The sequence below is a fragment of the Oculina patagonica genome, chromosome 2, assembly GCF_052425735.1.
Source record: "Oculina patagonica isolate OP01 chromosome 2, crgOcupat, whole genome shotgun sequence".
In the NCBI taxonomy this organism is placed as follows: domain Eukaryota; kingdom Metazoa; phylum Cnidaria; class Anthozoa; order Scleractinia; family Oculinidae; genus Oculina; species Oculina patagonica.
Window position 1 is genome coordinate 40,670,254 of NC_135759.1, and position 25,848 is coordinate 40,696,101.

Sequence of the window (25,848 nt, forward strand, 5' to 3'; positions counted from 1 at the left end):
AATGTACGCTAAGTGTTTAATTTATCGTCGGTTTCTCGTTCGAGTTGTCCTATAAAACAGAAAAAGCATATTCTGATCAACGTGCTTGAGTTGCTAGGTTTTATTAAAGTCGCCAAAAAACAGCAAGGCCCGCTTTATTTCCGTAAGGATTAAGAACTTGAAAATGACGAACCAGGAAACGTAATGTTTTTTACTGTCTTTGATACAAGCTTATAAATCACAAATGAAAGCATATTCCATATTGGTATTTTGTACTTTTATAATCATCAGAATCATTTTATAATCATCAGATACTGCGGGAAAATTACAAAATTTGATTAAGCATAAACTTTTAATCAGAGACTGTAGAACAATCGGTTCTAACGCCGAGAGACAAATAATTTTCAGTAACTGTGATTAAATATTCTGAACACGTAAAGGCGACGGGTTCGGTGACCTTTTACGTTTGTTATGTACTTTTCAAACACTTTTAGTTTCTTGTTACATCGATAAATGAATTCATCTACGTGTTCGGTATCCAAATCCGAACGTTACAATTTCTAGCTAAAAAACTGTATGACAGAGTGGATGAATGAAATAGCGATTATAAGGAATATCACCTTCGAATTTCTGTTTTTCGATTTGTCGATATCGACGCCAGTTTGTGTTCGTAGTTGCTTTTATTTCCGCTACGGATTTTTTTTTCTGTCACTCAGGAATGGTAAATAGTAGAGAAGATTACTTGTTTACAGACTTAACAACGGTGACTGCGAAGGAAAAATTTGCATTGAAATGTCTACAAACACTGAAATATCATTTTGTACATTCCGACTTTATTCAAACTCACTCAGTTGACGTTTCTCTTTGGTTAGTTGAGTTTTTACACTGTGAATTCAAGTAAATCTTCACTTCCTCACTGGTAGAAATATTTTTATTTAAACATAGGCACGACTGACGTGTTGGTCGGCTGTCAAAATGGGCTACGCTTCATTCTTCTCGTGCGCGCGACTTTTTACTTTGTAACAGTCTGTTGGCAAAAAAAAACAACAACTGATATATAAATATACAGAAAAATTGAGTGCTTTGTTTTTTACGTTGGCAATTTAAAATGGGTAAATTTCTTCGCTAACAATCCAAAGTGTAAGTGTTTTGCTGCGCAGTACATCTATATTTAAACGAACATCGTCAATTTAGTTTACGAATAAAAGACTGATCTTCCCTGCATCGCTGTACATAGGTCTACATACACCCATTTTGGGGTCGCCTAATTGATCTTTGATTATCTTGGGAGGATTTGTAAAATAAGCTGTTTGACGGCTCCAGATAGAAGCCGCTACTTGTTTAGTAGACTTCAAAATTGTTTGCGAATAAAGCTTGATCATGAGGAATCCATTTTATAAATTTTACTATAATATGGTGGCTGGTATTAAGGCGCCAGTTCTCTGATATATTTAGTGTACAAATAAATCGCCATGAAAACTACAGTCGATAAAACCTAAACGTAAACCCGACGTTTACGAAGCTGCGAAGTTAGGGTATAACTTTTAGGAATTATTTTTAAAACTTCATGTAAGCATCGAGAACCTCAAAGACGGCCACCTTCGAGCCGTTGGTACAATTCTCTTGATCGCAAGTAAACACTAGTAGTGTTCGAAACTTAACTGTCTGTAAAAAAGAAAAGAAATAAGAAGGGAAATCAACAGCCAGAAACCGGCATTTTGTGTACGAGAGAAGTGAATTTGCGCAGTTTGTCTCATTTACATCACAATTTGAGAATAATTGGTCATTTCTTTCGGATTATTCAGCTCGAAAAGAATACTGTCAACACGAAAAAGTATTGAGCTGAGGTAAAATTCTACACAATGTTATAATCATATGGAACGGGGGGGGGGGGGGGGGGGGATTTAAGAATAAAGTGAAAATACTTCCTCTTGTTTGAAAAACTATTCTTGATAAAACTGTATGGAACTGTCAAGATTGCCCAACACTCACGAAACATGAAAAATGTCTTGCACCGAACTCAGTGACGCAAACACCTTGTTGTACTAAAGATGAGTCACATGCGCTTTTTCACCAGTCCGTGACACAGTTAACTACGATTAAGTTGGGCTTTGATCAAATTTGCACAATGACTTGTGTTTCCTCAGGTTTTCGTTGCAGTTTGCTGTTCTTGGCGTTGTTTGTGACGAGGCAAACCTTAGCTACGCCAGGAAATAGCGCTAATAGCACCCCAGTCAGTTCTACAGCCACAAAGCGTTGTAACAACGTGTACAACAGCTTCTATGCAGGGACAAACACGGAGACTAAAACTACTCTCCAAGAAATAAAGAAACTGCTAACTCACGTTGAAGATGATATCCACAGTCTCAAAGAGAACAAAACTTTGGTGAAAGGTAAGTGTCGATTAGAAGTCAGTTAGTTTAAAACTAACTGCTATTCGGGTAAAGGTCAAAATTAAAATTATATACGAATAAAATCGAATGAGTAAAATATCTCGATAGTACTACAACGTAATCAACTTTGCCGATTAATTTTATTTGTACTTGTTTTCAGAGCCAAACAAGACTGTTGAAGCTATCCTTCAAGAAATGACGAAACAACTCACTCAAATGCAAGAAGACATTAACATCCTTAAAGAGAACAAGACTTTGGAGAAAGGTAAGTGTTTGGAAAACGACCTAGATTTGTTTTAAAGCTAACTTCCATTTCGGATTCTGGCGGGAACTGAAGTTATTTGCAAAAATGTATAGATAAAATCCAAGGAGTATTAAAATTGCAGTCTATAGTTTCCACGTAATCCAGTTTGATAAGATTTAAATTTCATTATATACAGAGCCAAACAAGACGGTTGAAGTTCTCCTTCAAGAAATGAAGAAACAACTCACTCAAGTACAAGATGCAGTGAAAGGCAAGTACAAATTTCAGTTTCCTCTTTATCCTTTTTTTGGGTACAATTTTACTATCAAAATATTTTGTGAGCTTTGAAACAAATCCCATTAGAGGTTATTCCTTTCTCAGGGAGAAATTCTGCTGTACTGATTAGTTATTTAAAATGTAAATAACAATGATTTTTTTTTATTAAATCCACAGGGCAGAACCATAGGACTGAAACTCTCTTTCAAGAGATGAAGATAAATCTCCTTCAAGTACAAGAATACCCAAACGTCTTCGAGGTTCTTTTCAGTAGACTTAAAAGGTCTTTTAATCCCATGATCGGCCTATTCATTCTGCATTCTGCACGCGGATAACTACCACAAAAAGATTTTTTTTTTTTGGAATATATGAATCATTTTTGTTGCATTATATAACTCCATTCGGTTGGTAGTATTTGATCATTTTTGTGATAATAGATTTCACCATATTTTCCTCAACAGCCCAGAACTGTGCTGAGCTGTACAAATCCGGTCAAAGAATCAGCGGTGTTTATACAATCGACCCTGATGGTTCAGGTGCCTTTGATGTGTTCTGTGACCAAACAACAGCCGGTGGGGGGTGGACAGTGTTCCAGAAGAGACTGAATGGCTCTGTTGGTTTCTACCGCGGCTGGACCGACTACAAGCGTGGCTTTGGTAACCTGAATGGCGAGTTTTGGTTGGGACTGGACAAGATACACCGCCTGACGAAAACAACGAAGAATAGGCTTCGAGTAGATCTGGAAGACACTGCAGGCAAAACTGCTTACGCCGAGTACGACATGTTTGCAGTTGCGGGCGAGGGGACTAAGTACCAGCTGAGACTTGGAACTTACTCAGGTACGTTTTAAGTTTTTTATCTCAAGTATTAGTAATTTTCTTAATTATGTAGTTAATGCTTAAGTATGGTCTGCTTTCCGCCAGTGGTTATGTCTAAAGAGTAAAATAAAAGGTTATAGCAAAAGAAGGAATCTTATTACAAATTTGTTGTTGCCACATTTCTTTTTATTTGTTGGAAGGTTTGGAAATGGAACTGCTTACTTCCTATAAACGAATTTTAAGTAGTTATCATGTACTTTATTTTTCTGTCACTGTTACATCTTGATAAGCTTTTAGGATCCAGTCGTTTATGGTCTTTTATACACCGAACAATACTTTTAATCACTAAAGGTTTGCTTGAAGTAATTAAATCCTTGTATTTTTTAGGAACCGCTGGTGATTCTCTTTCTTATCATCGTGGTGCCTCGTTTTCAACCAAAGATCAGGATAATGACACCAAGCCTAGTGGTAACTGTGCTGTGCGGTATAAAGGAGCCTGGTGGTTCAAGTACTGCTTTCACTCCAGCCTAAACGGTCTGTATCATCGCACAAACCCCTCACCAGGTGGTACTGGTGTCAACTGGGAACACTGGAAAGGAAATACATACTCCCTGAAGAGGACTGAGATGAAAATCAGACCAGTGCACTTTTAAGAACTTTCTTTACGCTTTTCATTGATTGGTTGTTAAAAAATACAAAGAAAAGTTTTGAAAAGAAATGCCAAACTGACCAGGTCATTAAAAAGCAAAGAAAAATACTATTTTGTCACTGATCAGACTTCTTCACTAACCCCTCCCTCAACATTTTTAGCACACTACCCCACAAGCATTGTGCTTAAAATCTGATCTTGTTTAAATAAAAGATGTGACGATGATGATTAGTCCCTTGATCTGTATACATTAAGCTTCATTTGAGAGAAATTAACAAGAGGTTGGCCACTTAATAGGGGTTCGTCTTAAATTAGCATAAAGTGTCTCACCACAAATGGTGTGGTAGAAAAATAACCTAGTAAATGGCCCAGCTCACCACGAGTCTCTCGTAGCTCAGTTGGTTAGAGCGCCCAACCGGTATCGAAATCACATCAAGACGAGCATATATATATTTTCTGAGTGTGCACGGGTTAAAGAAGGCTCGATTTCCGCCCCTTCTCGCGTCCGGTCTCTGTTTCTCCCTGAGAAAGGAGCGCGGGCTCATTTTCCCGAAAAGCGGCTGGAAATCGGCCGTATTTCAAATAAATTAATCACCATCAAGGAGAGTCATATTTTAAAGGATTACAAAATGAGGACCTCATCAAAGAACGAGATAATCTCGTACGAAGAACTCACTCTGTCTAACGCTGAAAACGCTTGGCCGTGTGAGATCTGGATATCAGATTAAGAAAGAAAACCTTTTACAGAAAAGTAACACTCCTTGTTAAGTATATCTTTGCTCATGCTAAAGCCAATGCGATGATTCTGTCAGAAATAGTAATAATCTACAATTTTCCATCTATGAAGGTCTGAATGGTGGTTTAAATTAATAGCTGGGAAATGCGAACAACGGTGATCCGAGGTTTGAACTGACAGCTGAGCATCTCTCGCCATTCAGACCGTCTTGACGCTGCACCTCCCTCTTTGTGCAAAGAAAAAATGTCAATACGCTAAACAGACATCTTGCATGTCTTTCTTGAAAAACAACATCGTTCACATGCATTCATAAGTTATCAAAAATCTTTAAAATTAAGTAAAAATTGTTTACAGAGTCTTCGTCTGTGTATCTTCTCGCTGGCCTACTTTGCCTTTCAATCCCGCTAAGTTACAGGGAGATTCAGTGGTTGCATGCAGAGCTGCTCCAAACAAACTTTCAAGTAGTAAGTCGGTACAGTGTCACAGCTCGGTAGTTGTCACGCAACGGCTGCGAAGGAGACTAAGCTCATGGCCGCAATTGTACATAGAGTAACAATTTTAGTGCATCCTCTTCCTGAAACTTACGGGAACTTTAAGAAAAAGCAGGTCGAATTTGGGCAAAGCTACCATTCATGAAACAATTTTCTTCTCCCTGTAGATTTCAAAAGTGTTAAGGTGCCCATACATGACGTCATATTGGCCATATCAGCGACATATTGGTTTTCACCACCCTTTGGGAAAAAATGGTTATTTCCTCATGCAAGATACTCTATTGTTTAGAAATACGGCCACCGTGAAAACAAGCCGTTCGCTTCTAATTTATCTAAAAAATAACACAATCGTAGGCAGCAAAGTTTATAGTATGTTCATAGCTCGTTTCTTTTAGCGCTCGAACTAGAAGCGAATAGCGCGTTTTCACGATGGACGTATTTGGTATTTCCAAACAACAATGAATAAATAGCTCATTTCCAAAGGGAAGGAATTTGGGTTGGGAAATCCAATATGGCGCTGATATGGTCACCATGACGTCATGAATGTGCACGTCAACAAATCGCCTCAGGCTACGCGCTTCTTTAATAATCTTATAACGAAACCAGCAAAGAACGCCAAGAGACTGGGTTCAAGGAAGGCCTGCGTCAATCCTTTATCACGGCTTCAAAACCCATAATTGCACGTGTTTTCTACTATACTATAAAGAAATGAAATTGAAAAAATCACGGGCTATTCAGCTGCGAGAAAATAATATGTTGAAAGAAAGGTTGCATTTTTTAAGCTGACACCAGCTCCTTTGTTATTTTCTAATTATGAACAAGAAAATTCCAAGTAAATTCATCAGTAAGCAAAACGTCATCATGCATCGGCTCTAAAATAACCAAACACTTGTGTGTGCCCTGAACTAAAAAGGAAAATCCTTGAATGAAAACATTGTAAATCTACACTGAATATGTATCTTTCCCTGACGTCACAGGGGAAAGCTTCAGTATGCGATTTGAGACGGCTGTGTTTACGAAGAGCTACCTTCATGTTGACGCAATGGAGGGTAAATTTCATTCTCGGCGCCATCGCGTAATATTGTTCGAGCTGATGTAAACTGTTAATAGATCGTCGGCAAGCGTTTTGCTGTGGAGAGCTCACACCCCGTAAATGCCGAAAGATCTGCTGGTCGTGGTAAGTTCAGCTTCGTATGAATTTTACAAATTATTTATTTCCCGACGTGAACGTGGCATTATTTAGGTTGCAGTTGCTCTGACTGCTTTGTGATATCAAGAACGGTGGATTTGTCGGCCTAGTTGTTTTCTTTTGAAATAAAAATTAATCAGCTTGATTTGAATCAAATTTCTCAAGCAAATGAGTGTGGCTAAAATTTGCCAGACTGCTAAAAACCGGGGTTATTTTATCGAAGTTGCTATACCGATAAAGCAAAGAAATCTAGGTGACTGAATCTGACTAATCGGGGCGCGTTTTAAATAAAACTGTACTATCTGTTTCCTGGACGCGAAGTATACTGCTTATCCAAGCTTTTTATCTCTTATGGTAGTAAAATGTGCTAGGTATAAAAATATGTTTAATTTATCGCCGGCTCGCGTCCGGGTTGTCCTATAGTTTAAAACGGAGAAGACGTATTCAGTGTGCTTGAGTTGCGAGGATGAAGACAAACAAAGAAAGAAAACAAACAGAAAAAAGAAAAAAATCGGCAAGGCCCGCTGATTTTCCGTTTGGAACAAGAATTGTAGAACGATAGACCAGTCAGCGTAATATTTTTCTGTCTTATAGAACAGCAACGAAAACAAAATCAGTACTGGAGTTATATTAGAAAACTTTCTATAATCAGTAGATACCTCTGCGAAAAACTACAAAATTTAATTTAAGCATAAACTTTTGGTCTAACTAAAGCCTGTAGAATAATTTCCAACCGAGAGACAGAAAAATTTTCAGTGGCTGTGATTAAATATTCTAAACATGTAAAGGCGACGGGCTCGACGTAAAGGCGACGGGTTATGTATACTTTTTAAATACTTTTAATTTCTTCTAACATCGAAAAATGAGCTCAGCTATGCGTTTAGTATCAAAATTTAGCTTACAAGATGTGGAAAGCGGTCTTCAGAGTAATACCTTTTTAAAGTTTTAGCACCGCGAGAAATGATCTATTACAATGATTTTTCTGGTATATTTACAAATCACTCGCACATAAATTTCATATCTCTGTTGATACGATTTTGACTCTTCGACGAACGTTACAGTTTCCAGAATCTTGGAACTGTTTGACAAAGTGGATGTCTGAAATAAGGAATATCGCTGTGATTTTCTCAACGGTCTTCAATTCTTTTTCGATTGGTCGATACCGACGCTTCGGTTCGTTGTGGCTTTTACTGCAATTTTAATAATCCTTTGATTTTATCTATACATTTTTTGCAAATAACTTCAGTTCCCGCCAGAATCCGACGTTTTGCAAGCACTAACCTTTTTCTAAAGTCTTGTTCCCTTTAAGGATGTTGATATCTTCTTGCATTTGAGTGAGTTTTTCTGTAATTTCTTGAAGAATAGCTTCAACAGTCTTATTTGGCTCTGAAAACAAGTACAAATAAAACTAATCGTCAAAGCTGATTACGTTGTAGTACTATCGAGATATTTTACTCATTCGATTTTATTCGTATATAATTTTAATTTTGACCTTTACCCGAATAGCAGTTAGTTTTAAACTAACCGACTTCTAATCGACACTTACCTTTCACCAAAGTTTTGTTTTCTTTGAGACTGTGGATATCATCTTCAACGTGAGATAGCAGTTTCTTTATTTCTTGGAGAGTAGTTTTGGTCTCCTTGTTTGTCCCTGCATAGAAGCTGTTGTACACGTTGTTACATTGCTTTGTGGCTGTAGAACTGACTGGGGTGCTATTAGCGCTATTTCCTGGCTTAGCTAAAGTACCACTCGTCACAAACAACGCCAAGAACAGCAAACTGCAACGAAAACGTGAGGAAACACAAGTCATTGTGCAAATTTGATCAAAGCCCAACTTAACCGTAGTTAACTATGTCACGGACTGGTGAAAAGCGGATGTGACTCATCTTTAGTACAACAAGGTGTTTGCGTCACTGAGTTCGGTTCAAGACATTTTTCATGTTTCGTAAGTGTTGGGCAATCTTGACAGATTCATAAGAATTATGACAGTTTCATCAAGAAACGGGTTTAACGTTTTCAAACAAGGGGAAGCATTTTGAATTTTTTCATTGACATCAAATTACAGTACAAAAAACCCCCTCCGTACTGTATGAATAACAATCAATACTGCAAAACAATTCCCTTAGGGGAATAACATTTATTTTGACACGTCTACTTTTCTAACTCGAGCTGTATCATCCAAAAGAAATGACCGATACTAAGATTCTCAAATCTTGACGCAAATGAGACAATGTACACAAAAAATTTTTCTCTTCGTTTTCTTTTATACAGTCAGTTTAGTTTCGAATACTATAGAACGGCAAGTGGCCAAAACATTTGGGAAAACAGGCTATTCACTATCGTTTCCCTGACGCAGGAGAACAATCGGCAAACATCATGTTTTTATAGCGTTCACCGCTAGTCATTGTTCGGGAAAACGCTTGGAAAATCCAGCGTTTGCGTGCTCGGGAAAACTGTAGCGGAACAGTCAGGAAAACAAGTTATTCACTAGCGTTTCCCTGGGGAAGGAAAACAATCGACAAACGTCATGTTTTCCTTGCGTTTTCCGCTAGTTATTGTTAGGGAAAACGCTTGGAAAATCAAGGGTTTGCGTGCTCGGGAAAACTGTAGCGGAACAGTCAGGAAAACAAGTTATTCGCTAGCGTTTCCCTGGGGAAGAAAAACAATCGACAAACGTCATGTTTTCCTTGCGTTTACCGAGGGTAAACAGTAAATTTGCCATCCGTTTTCAGAAAGCGGAAAACGTCGGTGTAATGTTGAATTTTTCATTAATTCACCATTTCAGAAAATTGATGGTGAATGAGGGTTTTTTTGCCGTGTTTGATGTACTCGATACTGAGACAGAATTGCTCTTTGATTATCTTGGGAAGATTGAAAGAATAAGCTGTTTGACGGCTACAAATAGAACCTGCTACTTCTTTTGAAAGTAAACTTAAATTTGAAATCGATTGCGATTGATAGCTTGACAAAGTCATTTTTAGTAATTTTACATTTTGTCAGGCAAACAAGTCAGTTGTGTCTGTGATTATTAAAATACAAATATTTCTACCTGTGAGACTAGCTGAAGACTAAAGGCGTAAAAACAAAGAGATAGCTAGGGGAAAAATCAACTTACTTAGTTTGAATAAATTGAATGTATGTTGGCAAAATTATTAGATCAATTTTATTAGACATTTCACTGTAAATTTTTACTTCCCGGTCGCCAGTGTTAAGTCTATAAACAAATAATCCCCTCTACTATTTGCCATGCCAAATTATACTGAGCGACGGAAAACATATTTCTTTCTAACAGCAAATCTATATAGTTTCCACGTAATCCAGTTTGATAAGATTAAAATTTCATTATATACAGAGCCAAACAAGACGGTTGAAGTTCTTCTTCAAGAAATGAAGAAACAACTCACTCAAGTACAAGATGCAGTGAAAGGCAAGTACAAATGTCAATTTCAAACTATTCTGAGAACTTTCAAACGAGTGACATTAGTGCGTATGTTTTTCTTGGGTAGAAATTCTGCTGTATTGATTAGTTATTTAGAATGCAAATAACATCGAGTTCTTTTATGGAACCCACAGGGCACAGCTATAGGACTGAAACTCTCCTTCAAGAAATGAAGATACAACTAATTCAAGTGCAAGATGATACCAACACCCTTAAAAAGTTGGTGCGGAAAGGTAAGTACACATCTGCTCACGGTATCATGTGTGCCGAAAGGTCTGTTGTTGTGGCATAAAAATTTAAACGTATTCGAGGTTTTTTTCGGGGCACTTAAAAGGTCTTTTACGATGCACCCCCATCAGAAGGAATCATTCTGTAGAGACAAAAATAATTTTTTAGAATATCTGAATCCTTTTAGCTGCATAACATAACTTACTTCGGTAAGAAGTATTTGATCATTTTTGCGATAACGGATTTCACCATATTTTGATCTATTTTCCTCAACAGCCCAGAACTGTGCTGGGTTGTACAAAGCTGGCCTACGAATAAGCGGTATTTATACAATCGACCCTGATGGCTTTGGTTCTTTTAATGTGTTCTGTGACCAAACAACAGCCGGTGGGGGGTGGACAGTGTTCCAGAAGAGACTGGATGGCTCCGTTGATTTCTACCGCGGCTGGGCCGACTACAAACGTGGCTTCGGTAATCTAAATGGCGAGTTCTGGCTGGGACTGGACAAGATACATCGTTTGACGGAAACAAAGAACAGGCTTCGAGTAGAATTGGAGGACACTGCAGGAAAAACTGCTTACGCCGAGTACGACATGTTTGCAGTAGCGAGCGAGAAGACTAAGTACAAGCTGAGCGTTGGGAGCTACTACTCAGGTTAATTTTATACTTTCTTTTTGTATTAACATTTCACTGTAGTCATTTCACTGTCGGTTTTAAATATTTATTTTTTAATCGACTTCTTAATGCATTTACGCCTCATGACTAGTACCAAATTTGAGTGATCATTGTGGGCGCGAATTTAAATATATTTTTATGAGGTTTAACATGACAAGTTACGTAAAAAAAAAAAACAATTTCAGAAAAGTGGGACCAAACCTAGTTACATTGCTTTATTTTTTTTTGTTTTTGTTTTGTTTTGTTTTTGTTTTTTGTTTTATGCATTTATTTAATATCACACGTTACAGAAAGTGAAAAAAAAGAAAAACAGATACAAAAAAAAGAAGATAAAAATACATCAAGTTACACAATTTAACCGATAAAGCCTAACTTACTAACAAATACTTTTAACTAGTCTAAATTTTTATATAAATTTCTCTACACGGTATTTAAAATTAAGTTTCCTAACGAATTCAATTACCCCAGGCTCTATTTGATTAAGTTTCTGATTGTAAAGGTAATACTCAGCTAATAACATGCAGTAATTTAATTTCTTTTTTAGAGAGTGTCGTTGCAGTTGAGCAGAATTTAGTGATTTACCAAAGAGTAGTTCTTCGTCACTTTGCGTAAAGGAGGTGCCGTTTTCTTCATTGAATTGTTGTAAAACTTTATGAAAGAATTGTTTAGAAAGGTGGCAGTCGATGAAAGTATGACTTATCGAATCTGGATGGCCGCAGTAGGTGCAGTCCGAGTTGTTCGATACTCCAAAGAGGTGAAGTTCCTTTTTTGAGACAAGTATCCTATGAGCAAGTTTGAAGTAAAATTCTTTAAGTTTGTTCTCTTTGCACATAAATTTAATTTGCTTAAAGTAGTTTTTCCAATGAATATCATTTGATGATAGATCACGTTCCCATTTACTAAGTGCCATTATTTTGGGAGTACTTTTCTTTATAAAAAGCCAGTAATAGTCTTTGTTTTTTGTTTTCGTAAGATCGATCGATATTGTAGGTGACAATTGAAAATTCACACTATCAAGAAAGAGTGACTTATTTAATTGAGCATGTTTTGCTCTTTCTACTAGATGTTTCGGAATTGCAGATATGATTTGGTAATAATTTAAGAAGTTGCACTTAATTGTGTATGTTTGTTTGAATTTTTGAAATGACAAAAACTTTCCTTTCTCGCTGAGAATATCTTGGATAGAGACAATTCCTTCTTCAAACCAGCTTTTCAGAAAAATCGGCCTATTCCCAATGAGAATTTCTTTGTTATTGAACGGTATCATTTCTTGTCCATTGTCACTTTCATACAGGGTTTTAAGTTCTAAAAAGTACCACGATATCTGTTTGTAAAAAGGAGGTATATCAGTCTGGTTGAGAAATTTTTTATCGTAATTACAACGTAATAGAAAGTTTAAACCACCGTATTCTCTGAAAAAATGATAGGGAATTGCCTTCCAGTTCTCCTTCCTTGACAGCGCGTCGGTTATCAAAAATCTAGAAATCCAAGCAAGTTTTAATGATTTAGCTATTACCTCCATATTTGGCACACGTAATCCTCCGTCAACATAGTCTTGATACATGACTTGCCTTTTAACTTTGTCCGGTTTTTACACCAGATAAAGTCAAATAGAGAGGTTGTAACTGAAGAGACAGTTTCCGAGGGGATGACTAACATTGAAGTAGAGTATACTAAATGTGGAATGCCGAGACTTTTTGTTATCAAACACCTTCCAAATAAACTGAGATTCCTTGATCTCCAAATATCAAGATTTGTATTAAGCTTTCGAACCTTAAGCGTAAAGTTTCTTTTCTCATTCCCATTTTCATCGTAAGAAACAAAGATCCCAAGAGTTCTAACAGGTTCTTTTGTCCATTTTAGATTGAAGGGCTGATCTTCCCTATTGCGCCATGGGCCTAACCATATCGCTTTGGTTTTTGAAGTGTTTAGTTTCAGACCTGAATATGTCCCGAAATCGTTAACTATTGCAATCAAGTTTTGGACAGATAATAAATTATCACAAAAGGCTGATGTGTCGCTACCAAAGTCAGTAAAAACATTACTACTGTGGTCAATATTCAAACTGTACAAATTCTCATAAAAGGTTTGGATATCAGACATTATATCCTGATCATGGACAATAATTTTTCCGTCAGACCTTTTGAGTTCCGATATAACTTTTTTATTGTAATTTTTTTTCTCCATGTTGAAAAAGTATTTGGTTGGCTTTTCACCTAGTTCAACCCATCTTACTTTGGAGCGAAAAATTTTTTTTTTTTTCGCAATTTTTCGCAAAAAAAAAAAAGTTACATTGCTTTAGAAAAGATGTATAAGGGAGACCTGATCACCTGACACATTAATTATATATTGTATCAGAAACTTATGGGTTTCTGATAGTATAAATATAGTGTATAAGTAAACAGTCAATATGACTGTGTTTAAATAAAGATTTATCATTATATAAAACTACAAGTGAAGTCTCAATAGCTTTATTTTGATCAATTCTTTGTATTCTCTTTAAAGCAACTTTATGAGCTGTCAGGATTCTCCCTCACCCCACCACCCCTTCTCCTCCTTTAAGACCTGATCAAATTCCTTTTTTTACTCTCAGGAACTGCCGGTGATTCTCTTATTCGTCATCGTGGCTACCCCTTTTCGACTAAAGATCAGGATAATGACACTTGGGGCGATAACTGTGCTGTGGCCCGTAAAGGAGCCTGGTGGTACGATAATTGCAGTGCCTCCAACCTGAACGGTTTCTATCATAACGGAAAACACTCATCTGATTCTGATGGTGTCAACTGGAAAACTTGGAAAGGCTATCATTACTCCGCCAAGAGAGCTGAGATGAAAATCAGACCAGTGAAGTTTTAAAAACTTTCTGTCTTTACTTATTTGCTGACCAATGCAATTTAAAGTTTGAAAAAGAAATGTCCAAGTAACTGGTTGATTAAAAATGCCATTACAGAAAGAAACATGTGTTTTGTGATTATTTATTGTGTAGAGCGTGATCGTACGTCTTTGTAAGAAGGCGTTTTTTGGCAAAAATGTAAGGAAAAGGTATGACTGAAATCTTTTACTCTTATTTTTTCTCTGTTCTCTTGCTATTTTAGTTTGCCCCCAAAACGGCGCTGCCAAATTATAAGCAAATTGCTAAAATCTCAAATGAATGTGTTGCATTTACATAACATTTGTACTGGGTTTAGATGAAACAAAGCTTAAACTTTATTCTTCAATTTTTTTCGCGTATCTTTTTATTTCTCGTATTCATTTTTCTTTCCCTTAGGTATTTTTTGTTTTTATTTTTGTTCACTCCTGCTAAATTTTAAAGGAACTACATTGCATAGGTTTTTACATCGACTTTCAGCTTGAATTGATGAACATGAGGCAAAATTAAATTATCACTTTCGATCATTTTTGTTAAGTTTGAAATGGTTCCAGTTAGGAGATACAGCGAGGGTGATCCACCATGCAATTTACATCATTAAACCCATAATGAATGTAGGTATGATTTACGTTATGTTCCCACAGAACCGTTCCCACTAAATTGGTTTTCTCGTGAACTACTTGTTCAATTTCTGCATAAGATAATTATCTTCTTTTGGTAATGAGCTTATACATTTGCAAAGATCAACCTTTTGCGTATTATTACTTTTGCTATTAACGCTTTCTAAACTAGTTTAGTTTTCTCTGACTGGTCTTTTTGGTTGGCCAAACATGATAAGTTTTACGAAGACGTCGTAGTAGCTCGTCAAAATATGACAACATCTGATATCACTTGCGTAACTTCCCTCGTAACTTCCCTGCGTTACCTTCCCTCGCAGTGCAAATGGAACACGCCTTGGCTTCTGAGCTATCGGTGTCACATCTGGGTCAACATTTAATTTCAACTGGTAGTCCTTAAGTTTACCGACACCAACAAACACCTTTGGGTACTTAGCCTGAAGGGCTAGGGCTAGGTCCTCTCTGACGACATTGCACTGCACAGATCCACCACTGGCACCCAAACCGATTCGTAGCAGACCCAGGGCCTTTGAAGTTTCATGGGCCAGCAGACATCTTCCAGTCTTGGTCACCACTAAGTGTGAATTTATCTTCTTGTCACCCGCTGAGATCTCAACTTGAACCTGACCGATTACTTCTAGCTCCTTTCCACCATATGCATACAAACGCTTTCGGCAATCTTCCTTTTTCGCAGTAAGGCCTTGTGCCTTAAGTTCCTTATATTCTTTAATTCCTATGAGGTTGCTTACTGAGCCAGAGTCAATAAGAACTCTTGTTGTAATGCCACTAACACTTACTTCTACTACTGGCTCTTTAGAACTGATTACATTGCACGATTCCTCTCTATTCTCAGTCACTGGGAATGCAAAAGCACAGTCCTCCTCACTATCAGATACCTCTTGATCACCCACAAAGTTAGCATTGTGATTCGGACGTCGCTGCTTTGTTTTACTTTCGCTTCCATAACTATCACTATTTCCCTAACAACACAAAGCAAAATGACCATACCTTCCACATTTTGCACATTTCTTTCCCTTCGCTGGGCAGTTCCAGTCCCTTGCCAGATGCCCCTCTCTTCCACAATTGTAGCACTTTTTGTTTTTCTCATCCCCTTTTCCTTGTCTCGTCTTGACTGAATTGACACTGTCTTCCTCTACCTGCGGTGTCGGTGGGCTCACCGTCATGTTTGTTGCCTGTCGCCCCGCCGTTTCCCATGCACGAGCTTTATCTAGCGCTTCTTCTAGTGTAATATTCCTTTGTTCCAACAGTTTTCTCTTCAGTTCAAAATCTGTTAACTTCTCGATCAGCTGATCCCTCAAATTGTCGTTCAAACTCGTTCCAAAATTGCAGTGTCGGGCCTGTTTTCTTAGCCGAACCATAAACTGGTCAACAGTCTCTCCATCTTGTGGTGTAAGTTGGCGAAAAACATGGCGTTCGTAGGGAATGTTCTCCTCGACTCGAAAGTAAGAGTCCAGCTTGCGAATGGCAATTTTGTAAGCATTGTCACCCTCCTCTGGGACAGGGCCAGGGTCTTGTAGATCTTCAAATACGTCCTGTACTTCCATCCCGGCGAAATGCAAGAGTTGAGATGTCTTCTTACGAACATTGTCGATGCCCTTTCCCTCGGCATAATATTCAAACGCACGCTTCCATTTACGCCACCTCTCCGCGACTTGCGAAGCCGGTCCGGTTAAATCCAACGGCGGTAAGTGCTTCTCAGTCATATTTGGACCATCCTCGTCGCCAATGTAGTATTCTTAAAGGCCACAAAGGCCAGCAACTCGATCTCACAAAGTAGCAATGTCACATACGCACTAAGCATACAAAAACACACTCCTTCGCTTGACACGTGACCACGGTTTCCCGCGCTATGAGAGTCCCGGATGTCTATACAAATGTACAACACTACACATCCACAAAATCAATGATTAGAGCTAGCTCGCGAAATCCAATTGCTTTCTTCGAGAGTTAGTTATCGGAATAACTAGACGCGTATTATCAGTGATGCATGCAAAATACTAAGTGAAAATAACTGGAAAATGTGGCGAAAAACAACTTAAAAGCTCGGTACTCCATTAATAATGCTGCAGTAAGAGCCAGCAGCGAAAGAAAGGGATTGGCGACAAATGGATGTACTTGGTTTCCAGTTGGCACCTCTGGCTTAGACATGGTCCATTTAATCTCATGGTTGTCGTTGATGTTAAGTGAGATTTTCAAGACCTAAAAGCAATAAAAAAGTCTACTTGTTTGTTATATTCATTTAGTTGGTCGTGCTTTGATGAAATGGAAACGTTTTGATCCGACCTAAGAAGGTCTTAAAATGAGGATCATGCCGCATGGGTAATTTGGAATAAATGCATCCTTCTACACGGATATCTGAAACCAGGCCTTGTCCTGTGAAGTTTCTCATAAAATGCAGAAAATTTAGTTTTTTAAGGGTGCGTTTCTTTGGGGAAAATCCAAATCCGGATTCTTAATCCAAAAACGGATTTTGCGTTTCTTTACCTATATCCGAAAATGGATTAATTTTGGATCAATGATCTGAAGAATCAACACTCCGAGTGGATACATCAGATCATATCTGAATCCGGATTTTTAGGATTCATGATTTGTGTGTTTCTTTGGGAAAGGATTCGAAAAAAGTACCATGGCCCAGCAGTCTTTGCTGTGAAAATACAGGTTTGCTCTTTGTAAAGTAAAACACTGTCATACCAGGGACGGCGGATCCGGGGGGGCTGGGGGAGGGGGGCTTTAGCCCCCCACTTTTCTCGAAAAAATAAAGACTTACTAAGAGAAGAGACTCTTAAGCCCCCCCCCCCCCACTTCAAGTCACTAGTCAGCCCCCCCACCTGGAAAAATGCTCCGCCGTCCCTGCATACGGTAAGTTTTAGGCGTTATTTCGATCAAAATACAAAAATATTTCACCATAAAAGGAAACGGTCGCTTGATAGGTATGAAGTGCCATTTTAAACTGGATACAGGTTTTCTAGAACAGCCACCGTGTGCGTACGAAAGTTGTATCCTTTTGAAATTGTCACGAGTTAAGTTTGCATTCGCAAACATTCTTCGCTCTCAGATGCTATCTCGCCACATTGTGCTTGAGGCTAAAGAAGAACTATTTCGACGTGTGATTTTTGTAAAAGATTTTGTATGCTGAAATTATTTTAGCTAGGATACATTCGACGAAAAATAAATTTGTGCTGATATTTTATGTTCTGTGCGAAATGTGTTTACGGGGTTGTCATGGCAAAATATTCATTTTCGGATTCTTCGTTTCTTTGGGAGCAATGATCCAATTTTGGATTTTCCCCAAAAAACGCACCCTTAGTGTTTGGTTTAAAAATCTCGCGCCACTTTCTCAACCAATCAGAAGTGAAACCAAAACCAATTGTGACTTTCTCACGCACGTTTTCCCGCGCTTTGCATCGGCTACCTGTATTTAGTTCGCGTTTTGATTGGTTCACTGGATTGTCTGTGTCTTTTGTGATTGGCCAGAATATTTACATTGTGTCTAACGCTGAAAACGCTTGGCCGTGGGAGATCTGGATACCAGATTAAGAAAGAAAAACTTTTGGCAAGTGATCGAATCTTTTCCACGAACTTTAGTACACTATGACTTCACTCCAAGAAATGTTTGCATTCGCAAGGAAGAGATTGTGATGGACGATAAACAAAACAACCAATTGATCACAGATAGCAAATTGAGCCGAATCTCCTGTATCTACGACTGGGAGATGGCGACAATTCATGCACCACAACATGACGTGGTTGAATTCCTTGCGTTTGTGCTCCCGGCTAAATACGACGTCACGACTCGTACGAACTTTGTGCGGTTTTATCAAGAGCAACTGGAGAAATTCAGCGGAAGAACGTTTGACTCTGAACAATTCATGGAGGTTTTTAAGGCGGTCTGCTGTGTGTATGCATTACATCAACTGTCCCTGAAGACCATCACACACTCAGTGACACACTTACCATATTGAGAGAGCTGTTCAATCACATGGGTTTTTGGGGTGGGGGTGCCCCTACTTTGCAGTTTAAAGAAATCAATTACCATCAAGGAGAGTCATTTTTTAAAGGATTGCAAAATGAGGACCTCATCAAAGAACGAGATAATCTCGTACCCAGAACTTACTCTGTCTAACGCTTGGCCGTGGGAGATCTGGATACCAGATTAAGAAAGAAAAACTTTTACAAAAGAAACTGGGCCCGAGCCAATGATTTTATCGGAAATAGTAATAATCTACATTTTTCCATCTATGAAAGTCTGAATGGTGGTTTAAATTAATAGCTGGGAAATGTGAACAACGGTTATCCGAGGTTTGAGCTGATAGCTAAGCATCTCTCGCCATTCAGACCGTCTTAACGCTGCACCTCCCTCTTTGTGCAAAGAAAAAAATGTCAATACGCTCAACAGACATCTTGCATGTCTTTCTTGAAACATAACATTGTTCACATTCATAAGTTATCAAAAATCTTTAAGAATGTCAAGTAAAAATTGTTTACAGGTAGTCTTTGCCTGTGTATCTTCTCGCTGGCCTTCTTTGCCTTTCAGTCCCGCAAAGTTACAGGGAGATTCAGTGGTTGCATGGTTGCATGCAGAGCTGTTCCAAACAAACTTTCAAGTAGTAAGTCGGTACAGCGTCACAGCTCATGACCTCAATTGTACATAGAGTAACAATTTTAGTGCATCCTCTTCCTGAAACTTACGGGAACATTAAGAAAAAGCATGTCGAATTTGGGCAAAGCTACCATTCATGAAACAATTTTCTTCTCCCTGTAGATTTCAAAAGTGTTAAGGTACCCATACATGACGTCATATTGGCCATATTAGCGACATATTGGTTTTCACCACCCTTTGGGAAAAAGAGTTATTTCCTCATGCTAGATACTCTATTGTTTAGAAATACGGCCACCGTGAAAACAAGCCGTTCACTTCTAATTTATCTAAGAAATAACACAATCGTAGGCAGCAAAGTTTATAGTATGTTCATAGCTCGTTTCTTTTAGCGCTCGAACTAGAAGCGGTTTCACGGTGGACGTATTTGGAATTTCCAAACAACAATAAATAAATAGCTCATTTCCAAAGGAAAGGAATTTGGGTTGGGGAATCCAATATGGCGCTGATATGGCCGCCATGACGTAAATATCGCCACAGGCTACGCGCTTTTTCAACCAGCAAAGAACGCCAAGAGACTGGGTTCAAGGAAGGCCTGCGTTAATCCTTTATCACTTCAAAATCCATAATTGCACGTGTTTTTTCTTATCATACAATAAAGAAATCAAAATTGAAATAATCAACGGCTATTCAGCTGCGAAAAAATAAAATGTTGAAAGAAAGGTTTCATTTTTTAAGCTGACATCAGCTCCTTGTTATTTTCTAATCTGAACAGGAAAATTCCAAGTAAATTCATAAGTAAGCAAAACGTCATCATGCATCGGCTCCAAAATAATTACCAAACACTCGTGTGTGCCCTGAACTAAAAAAGAAAATCCTTGAATGAAAACATTGTAAATCTACACTGAATATGTATCTTTCCCCTGACGTCACAGGGGAAAGCTTCAGTATGCGATTTGAGAGCTGTGTTTACGAAGAGCTACCGTCATGTTGACGCAATGGAGGGTAAATTCCATTCTCGGCGCCATCGCGTAATATTATTCGAGCTGATGTAAACTGTTAATAGTTCGTCGGCAAGCGTTTTGCTGTGGAGAGCTCACACGCCGTAAATGCCGAAAGATCTGCTGGTCGTGGTAAGTTCAGCTTCATATGAATTTTACAAATTCTTTATTTCCCGACGTGAACGTGGCATTAGTTAGGTTGTAGTTGCTCTGACTGTTTTGCGACATCAATAACGGTGGATTTGCCGGCCTAGCTGTTTTCTTTTGAAATAAAAATTAATCAGCTTGATTTGAATCAATTTATTCCAAATTTCTCAAGCAAATGAGTATGGCTAAAACTTGCCAGACTGATAAAAATCGGGGTTATCTCATCGAAGTTGCTATACCAATAAAGCAAAGAAATCTAGGCCACTAGTCTGACTAATCGGGGCACGTTTTAAATAAAACTGTACTATCTGTTTCCTGGACGCGAAGTATACGGCTTATTCAAGCTTTTTATCCCTTATGGTAGTAAAATATGCTAGGTATAAAAATATGTTCAATTTATCGCCGGCTCGCGTCCGGGTTGTCCTTAGTTTAAAACGTAGAAGACGTATTTAGTGTGCTTGAGTTGCGAGGATGTTTTAATCGACAAAAAAAAAAAAAGAAAAGAAAGAAGAAAACAAACAGAAAAAGAAAAAATCGGCAAGTTCCGCTGTTTTTCCGTTTGGAACAAGAATTGTTAGAACGATAGAGCAATCAGCGTAATATTTTTCTGCCTATAGAACAGCATCAACAACAAAATCAGTACTGGAGTTTTGTACTTATTGCTTAGAAAACTTTATATCATCATTAGGTACCTCTGCAGAAAATTACAAAAATTAATTTAAGCATAAACTTTTGGTCTAAGCCTGTAGAATAATTTCCAACGTCGAGAGACAAAAAAATTTCCAGTGGCTGTGAATAAACACGTAAAGGCGACGAGTTCGGTGACCTATCACTTTGTTATGTATACTTTTTAAATACTTTTAATTTCTTCTAACATCGAAAAATGAGCTCAGCTATGTGTTTGGTATCAAAATTTAGTTCATAAGATGTGGAAAGCAGTTATCAGAGTAATGCCTTTTTAGAGTTTTAGCACCCCGAGAAATGATCTACTACAATGATTTTTCTGGTATATTTACAAATCACTCGCACATAAATATCATATCTCTGTTGATACGTTTTTGACTCTTCGACGAACGTTACAGTTTCCAGCATCTTGGAACTATTTAACAGAGTGGATGTCTGAAATAAGGAATATCGCTTTGATTTTCTCAACGGTCTTCAATTCTTTTTCGATTGGTCGATACCGACGCTTCGGTTCGTTGTGGCTTTTATTTGCTGTTAGAAAGAAATATGTTTTCCGTCGCTCAGTATAATTTGGCATGGTAAATAGTAGAGGAGATTATTTGTTTATAGACTTAACACTGGCGATCGGGAAGTTAAAAATTTACAGTGAAATGCCTAATAACATTGAAATATAATTTTGACTCAACATACATTCAATTTATACAAACTAACTAAGTTGATTTTTTTCCCCTTTACGCCTTTAGTCTTTAGCTAGTCTCACAGGTAGAAATATTTGTATTTTAATAATCACAGACACGACTGACATGTTTGCCTGACAAAATGTAAAATTACTAAAAATGACCTTGTCAAGCTCTCGATCGCAATCGATTTCAAACTAAAGTTTACTTTTAAAAGAAGTAGCAGGTTCTATTTGTAGCCGTCAAACAGCTTATTCTTAAAATCTTCCCAAGATAATCAAAGAGCAATTTAGGTGTCCAAATGCATCGATGCAGGGAAGATAATAGCTCTTTGTTCTGAAATAATATTCATGCGAAGTGTTCAATGAATACTAATAGGTTCACTACGAGGCATTTAATACTTTCATTGGATTGCTGGCACAGAACTTTACCCGTAAATTGCGATAGTAAAACAACAAACTACTTTTCCAATTTTTTTATTCTGCCAACACAGTGTACTTGAAAAACGCGACGTTCATGAAGCTGAATTTCAGTAATTGTTTTTCAAAGCGATTCTGTCTCAGTATCGAGTACATCAAAGATGGCCACTTGCCGTTCTATAGTATTCGAAACTAAACTGACTGTATAAAAGAAAACGAAGAGAAAGATTTTTTGTGTACATTGTCTCATTTGCGTCAAGATTTGAGAATCTTAGTATCGGTCATTTCTTTTGGATGATACAGCTCGAGAAAAGTAGACGTGTCAAAATAAATGTTATTCCCCTAAGGGAATTGTTTTGCAGTATTGTTTGTTATTCATACAGTACGGAGGGGGTTTTTTGTACTGTAATTTGGTGTCAATGAAAAAATTCAAAATGCTTCCCCTTGTTTGAAAACGCTAAACCCGTTTCTTGACGAAACTGTCATAATTCTTATGAATCTGTCAAGATTGCCCAACACTTACGAAACATGAAAAATGTCTTGAACCGAACTCAGTGACGCAAACACCTTGTTGTACTAAAGATGAGTCACATCCGCTTTTTCACCAGTCCGTGACACAGTTAACTACGGTTAAGTTGGGCTTTGATCAAATTTGCACAATGATTTGTGTTTCCTCAGGTTTTCGTTGCAGTTTGCTGTTCTTGGCGTTGTTTATGACGAGCCAAACTTTAGCTACGCCAGGAAATAGCGCTAATAGCACCCCAGTCAGTTCTACAGCCACAAAGCGTTGTAACAACGTGTACAACAGCTTCTATGCAGGGACAAACACGGAGACTAAAACTACTCTCCAAGAAATAAAGAAACTGCTATCTCACGTTGAAGATGATATCCACAGTCTCAAAGAGAACAAAACTTTGGTGAAAGGTAAGTGTAGATTAGAAGTCAGTTAGTTTAAAACTAACTTCTATTCGGGTAAAGGTCAAAATTAAAATTATATACGAATAAAATCGAATGAGTAAAATATCTCGATAGTACTACAACGTAATCAGCTTTGACGATTAGTTTTATTTGTATACGTACTTGCCGTTTTCAGAGCCAAATAAAACTGTTGAAGCTATTCTTCAAGAAATTACGGAAAAACTCACTCAAATGCAAGAAGACATCAACATCCTTAAAGGGAACAAGACTTTGGAGAAAGGTAAGTGCTTGCAAAACGTCGGATTCTGGCGGGAACTGAAGTTATTTGCAAAAAAATGTATAGATAAAATCAAAGGAGTATTAAAATTGCAGTCTATAGTTTCCACGTAATCTAGTTTGATAAGATTTAAACTTCATTATATACAGAGCCAAACAAGACGGTTGAAGTTCTTCTTCAAGAAATGAAGAAACAACTCACTCAAGTACAAGATGCAGTGAAAGGCAAGTACAAATGTCAATTTCAAACTATTCTGAGAACTTTCAAACGAGTGACATTAGTGCTTATGTTTTTCTTGGGTAGAAATTCTGCTGTATTGATTAGTTATTTAGAATGTAAATAACAGCGAGTTCTTTTATGGAACCCACAGGGCACAGCTATAGGACTGAAACTCTCCTTCAAGAAATGAAGATACAACTCCTTCAAGTGCAAAATGATACCAACACCCTTAAAAAGTTGGTTCGGAAAGGTAAGTACAGATCTGTTGACGGTTTCGTGTGCGCCGAAAGGTCTGTTTCTCCACAATTTCTTGTAGCGGGCTATTAAAAAGTCTTCGAAGTTCTTTTCGGTAGACTTAAAAGGTATTTTACGATGGACCCTATCAGTAGTATTCATTTTGCAGTTTGCAGATAACTACCACAAGAAGAAATTGTTTGGAATACTTGAATTTAGTTCCATTATATAACTCTATTCGGTTGGTAGTATTTGATCTTTTTTGCGATAATCAATTTTACCATATTTTCCTTAACAGCTCAGAACTGTAGTGATAAAAATTCGAAGTCCTGTGCCGAGTTGTACCAATCCGGTAAAAGAACCAGCGGTGTTTATACAATCGACCCTGATGGTTCAGGTGCCTTTGATGTGTTCTGTGACCAAACAACAGCCGGTGGGGGGTGGACAGTGTTCCAGAAGAGACTGGATGGCTCCGTTGATTTCTACCGCGGCTGGGCCGACTACAAACGTGGCTTCGGTAATCTGAGTGGCGAGTTCTGGCTGGGACTGGACAAGATACATCGTTTGACGGAAACAAAGAACAGGCTTCGAGTAGAATTGGAGGACACTGCAGGCAAAACTGCTTACGCCGAGTACGACATGTTTGCAGTTACGAGCGAGAAGACTAAGTACCAGCTGAGCCTTGGAACTTACTCAGGTACCTTATTAGTTTGTTTTGTATTTTAGTATAGTAGCTAAAGTATAATAATCTTCTTAATCACTTTCTTAATCATCAAGTTAATGCTTAGGTCTGGCTTGCTTTCAATGTTTGCAATGGAATTAAACTAAATCCTCGGTTAAGAAATAAAATAAGAAAAAATATTATCTTTGTGTTTGTTTGAAGATTTGGGAATGAAACTGTTCACTCTTAAAGTAGTTTTCTTGTTTAGCTTATTTCACTGTAACAGTGGCAATTTTATAAGCTAGCAGCTAGATCCAGTCCCTAAGGGACTTCAACAAATTATACAATACTATTTTTTTTCCTCAATTTTAACATTTTTATAGTAATACACTTTTGTACTCCTATAGCCCCTATGGATACGAGCCTCGTTGCTGAATTGGCTACCCTGGTTAAATAAAGTTTCTTACTTTCCTACTTACTTATCTTTCTTTTAATTACCGAATTTGTGCTTGAAGTGACCAAATTCTCGTGTTTTGTTTCAGGAACTGCTGGTGATTCACTTTCTCTTCATCGTGGTGCCTCGTTTTCAACCAAAGATCAGGATAATGACCTCAATCCCAATGGTAACTGTGCTTCGTACCGCAAAGGAGCCTGGTGGTACAAGAACTGTTATCACTCCAACCTGAACGGTCTGTATCATCACGGAAAACACTCAGTATATGCCGGTGTCATCTGGCAACACTGGAAAGGAAATCAGATCGACTCTGCGAAGAGGGCTGAGATGAAAATCAGACCAGTGAAATTTTAAGAACTTTCTTTGTTTCCTTCTTTGTCTGCACACCAGTACCAATAAAAGTTTGGAAGAGAAATTTCCAAGTGTCTATGTGATTAAACTTGAGTGTCATTAAAGAAATATAAGCTTCGTGATTATTTGTTGTGTAGAGTATGTGATGGGATAATAAAAAGGCCTCTTCCTCTATTTCCTTTCTCCCGTTCTCCCACCAGTCTGGTTTTCGCCCGCTTCACTCAACTTCTACCTGTCTTTCACATGTAACTTACACCCTTCTCACAATATTAATAAAAACTTGTTCACGGGTTTTGTTTTTTGGACCTAAGTAAAGCGGTTGATTTAGACCACAGTGTTTTGCTAAAGAATTTATCCTTTTTCGGTTTTAATCGTTTCGCTGTGCAATGAATACGTCTTCTCTGTTTCAAAGAAACTATAGGACAACTAGGACGAGAGACCGACAATAAATTGAACATATTTTTTATGAAGAAAGAAATGATGGTATGTGTTAAGCTGAGACCAGCTTCTCTGTATTTAAATGGTAAACGGGAAATTTAATTGTCAGCAGTAAGCAAAACGTCATCATCGTATATCGGCTCTAA

The 25,848-nt window shown here is 37.8% G+C and overlaps 4 protein-coding genes across 6 annotated transcripts; 3 read left to right on the plus strand and 1 right to left on the minus strand.

The window, feature by feature from the left end:
- The first annotated feature begins 1,165 nt into the window (after positions 1–1,165).
- On the plus strand, positions 1,166–14,064 carry LOC144641525 (microfibril-associated glycoprotein 4-like). Its single transcript, XM_078500538.1, has 6 exons — positions 1,166–2,372; positions 2,533–2,637; positions 10,129–10,203; positions 10,350–10,448; positions 10,720–11,097; positions 13,712–14,064. Exons 1-6 carry the CDS (start codon positions 2,108–2,110, stop codon positions 13,972–13,974), a joined length of 1,185 nt encoding a protein of 394 aa, XP_078356664.1. The 5' UTR covers positions 1,166–2,107; the 3' UTR covers positions 13,975–14,064.
- Positions 2,848–4,467, plus strand: LOC144640067 (ryncolin-1-like). The gene is made up of 4 exons (XM_078499294.1): positions 2,848–2,887; positions 3,070–3,125; positions 3,305–3,731; positions 4,098–4,467. The coding sequence occupies exons 1-4, from the start codon at positions 2,848–2,850 to the stop codon at positions 4,361–4,363; spliced, it is 789 nt and encodes a 262-aa protein (XP_078355420.1). The 3' UTR covers positions 4,364–4,467.
- On the plus strand, positions 5,596–25,408 carry LOC144641523 (microfibril-associated glycoprotein 4-like). Of its 3 annotated transcripts, none has more exons than XM_078500537.1 (7): positions 5,596–6,763; positions 22,829–23,074; positions 23,244–23,348; positions 23,495–23,569; positions 23,716–23,814; positions 24,097–24,495; positions 25,002–25,408. In XM_078500537.1, the coding sequence occupies exons 2-7, from the start codon at positions 22,864–22,866 to the stop codon at positions 25,265–25,267; spliced, it is 1,155 nt and encodes a 384-aa protein (XP_078356663.1). In that variant the 5' UTR covers positions 5,596–6,763; positions 22,829–22,863; the 3' UTR covers positions 25,268–25,408. The 3 variants fall into 3 exon arrangements, with proteins under 3 accessions (XP_078356663.1, XP_078356662.1, XP_078356660.1); XM_078500536.1 differs by lacking the exon at positions 5,596–6,763 and adding an exon at positions 20,047–20,355; XM_078500534.1 differs by lacking the exon at positions 5,596–6,763 and having other exon boundaries at positions 20,400–23,074.
- On the minus strand, positions 7,791–9,050 carry LOC144640078 (uncharacterized). The gene is made up of 3 exons (XM_078499303.1): positions 8,322–9,050; positions 8,057–8,161; positions 7,791–7,873 (listed from the first exon to the last, which is right to left on the minus strand). Exons 1-3 carry the CDS (start codon positions 8,584–8,586, stop codon positions 7,791–7,793), a joined length of 453 nt encoding a protein of 150 aa, XP_078355429.1. The 5' UTR covers positions 8,587–9,050.
- Positions 25,409–25,848: the final 440 nt, after the last annotated feature.

Coding starts and splice junctions, on each gene's coding strand:
- LOC144641525 (XM_078500538.1), top strand. CDS start 2,108: ATGACTTGTGTTTCCTCAGGTTTTCGTTGCAGTTTGCTGTTCTTGGCG. Junction 2,373..2,532: donor GAACAAAACTTTGGTGAAAG/GTAAGTGTCGAT, acceptor ACTTGTTTTCAG/AGCCAAACAAGACTGTTGAA. Junction 10,204..10,349: donor AGTACAAGATGCAGTGAAAG/GCAAGTACAAAT, acceptor TGGAACCCACAG/GGCACAGCTATAGGACTGAA.
- LOC144640067 (XM_078499294.1), top strand. CDS start 2,848: ATGAAGAAACAACTCACTCAAGTACAAGATGCAGTGAAAG. Junction 2,888..3,069: donor AGTACAAGATGCAGTGAAAG/GCAAGTACAAAT, acceptor TTAAATCCACAG/GGCAGAACCATAGGACTGAA. Junction 3,126..3,304: donor TGAAGATAAATCTCCTTCAA/GTACAAGAATAC, acceptor TTCGGTTGGTAG/TATTTGATCATTTTTGTGAT.
- LOC144640078 (XM_078499303.1), bottom strand. CDS start 8,586: ATGACTTGTGTTTCCTCACGTTTTCGTTGCAGTTTGCTGTTCTTGGCG. Junction 8,162..8,321: donor AAACAAAACTTTGGTGAAAG/GTAAGTGTCGAT, acceptor ACTTGTTTTCAG/AGCCAAATAAGACTGTTGAA. Junction 7,874..8,056: donor GAACAAGACTTTAGAAAAAG/GTTAGTGCTTGC, acceptor TCCTTATTTCAG/ACATCCACTTTGTCAAACAG.
- LOC144641523 (XM_078500534.1), top strand. CDS start 22,810: ATGATTTGTGTTTCCTCAGGTTTTCGTTGCAGTTTGCTGTTCTTGGCG. Junction 23,075..23,243: donor GAACAAAACTTTGGTGAAAG/GTAAGTGTAGAT, acceptor TGCCGTTTTCAG/AGCCAAATAAAACTGTTGAA. Junction 24,496..25,001: donor GAGCCTTGGAACTTACTCAG/GTACCTTATTAG, acceptor GTTTTGTTTCAG/GAACTGCTGGTGATTCACTT.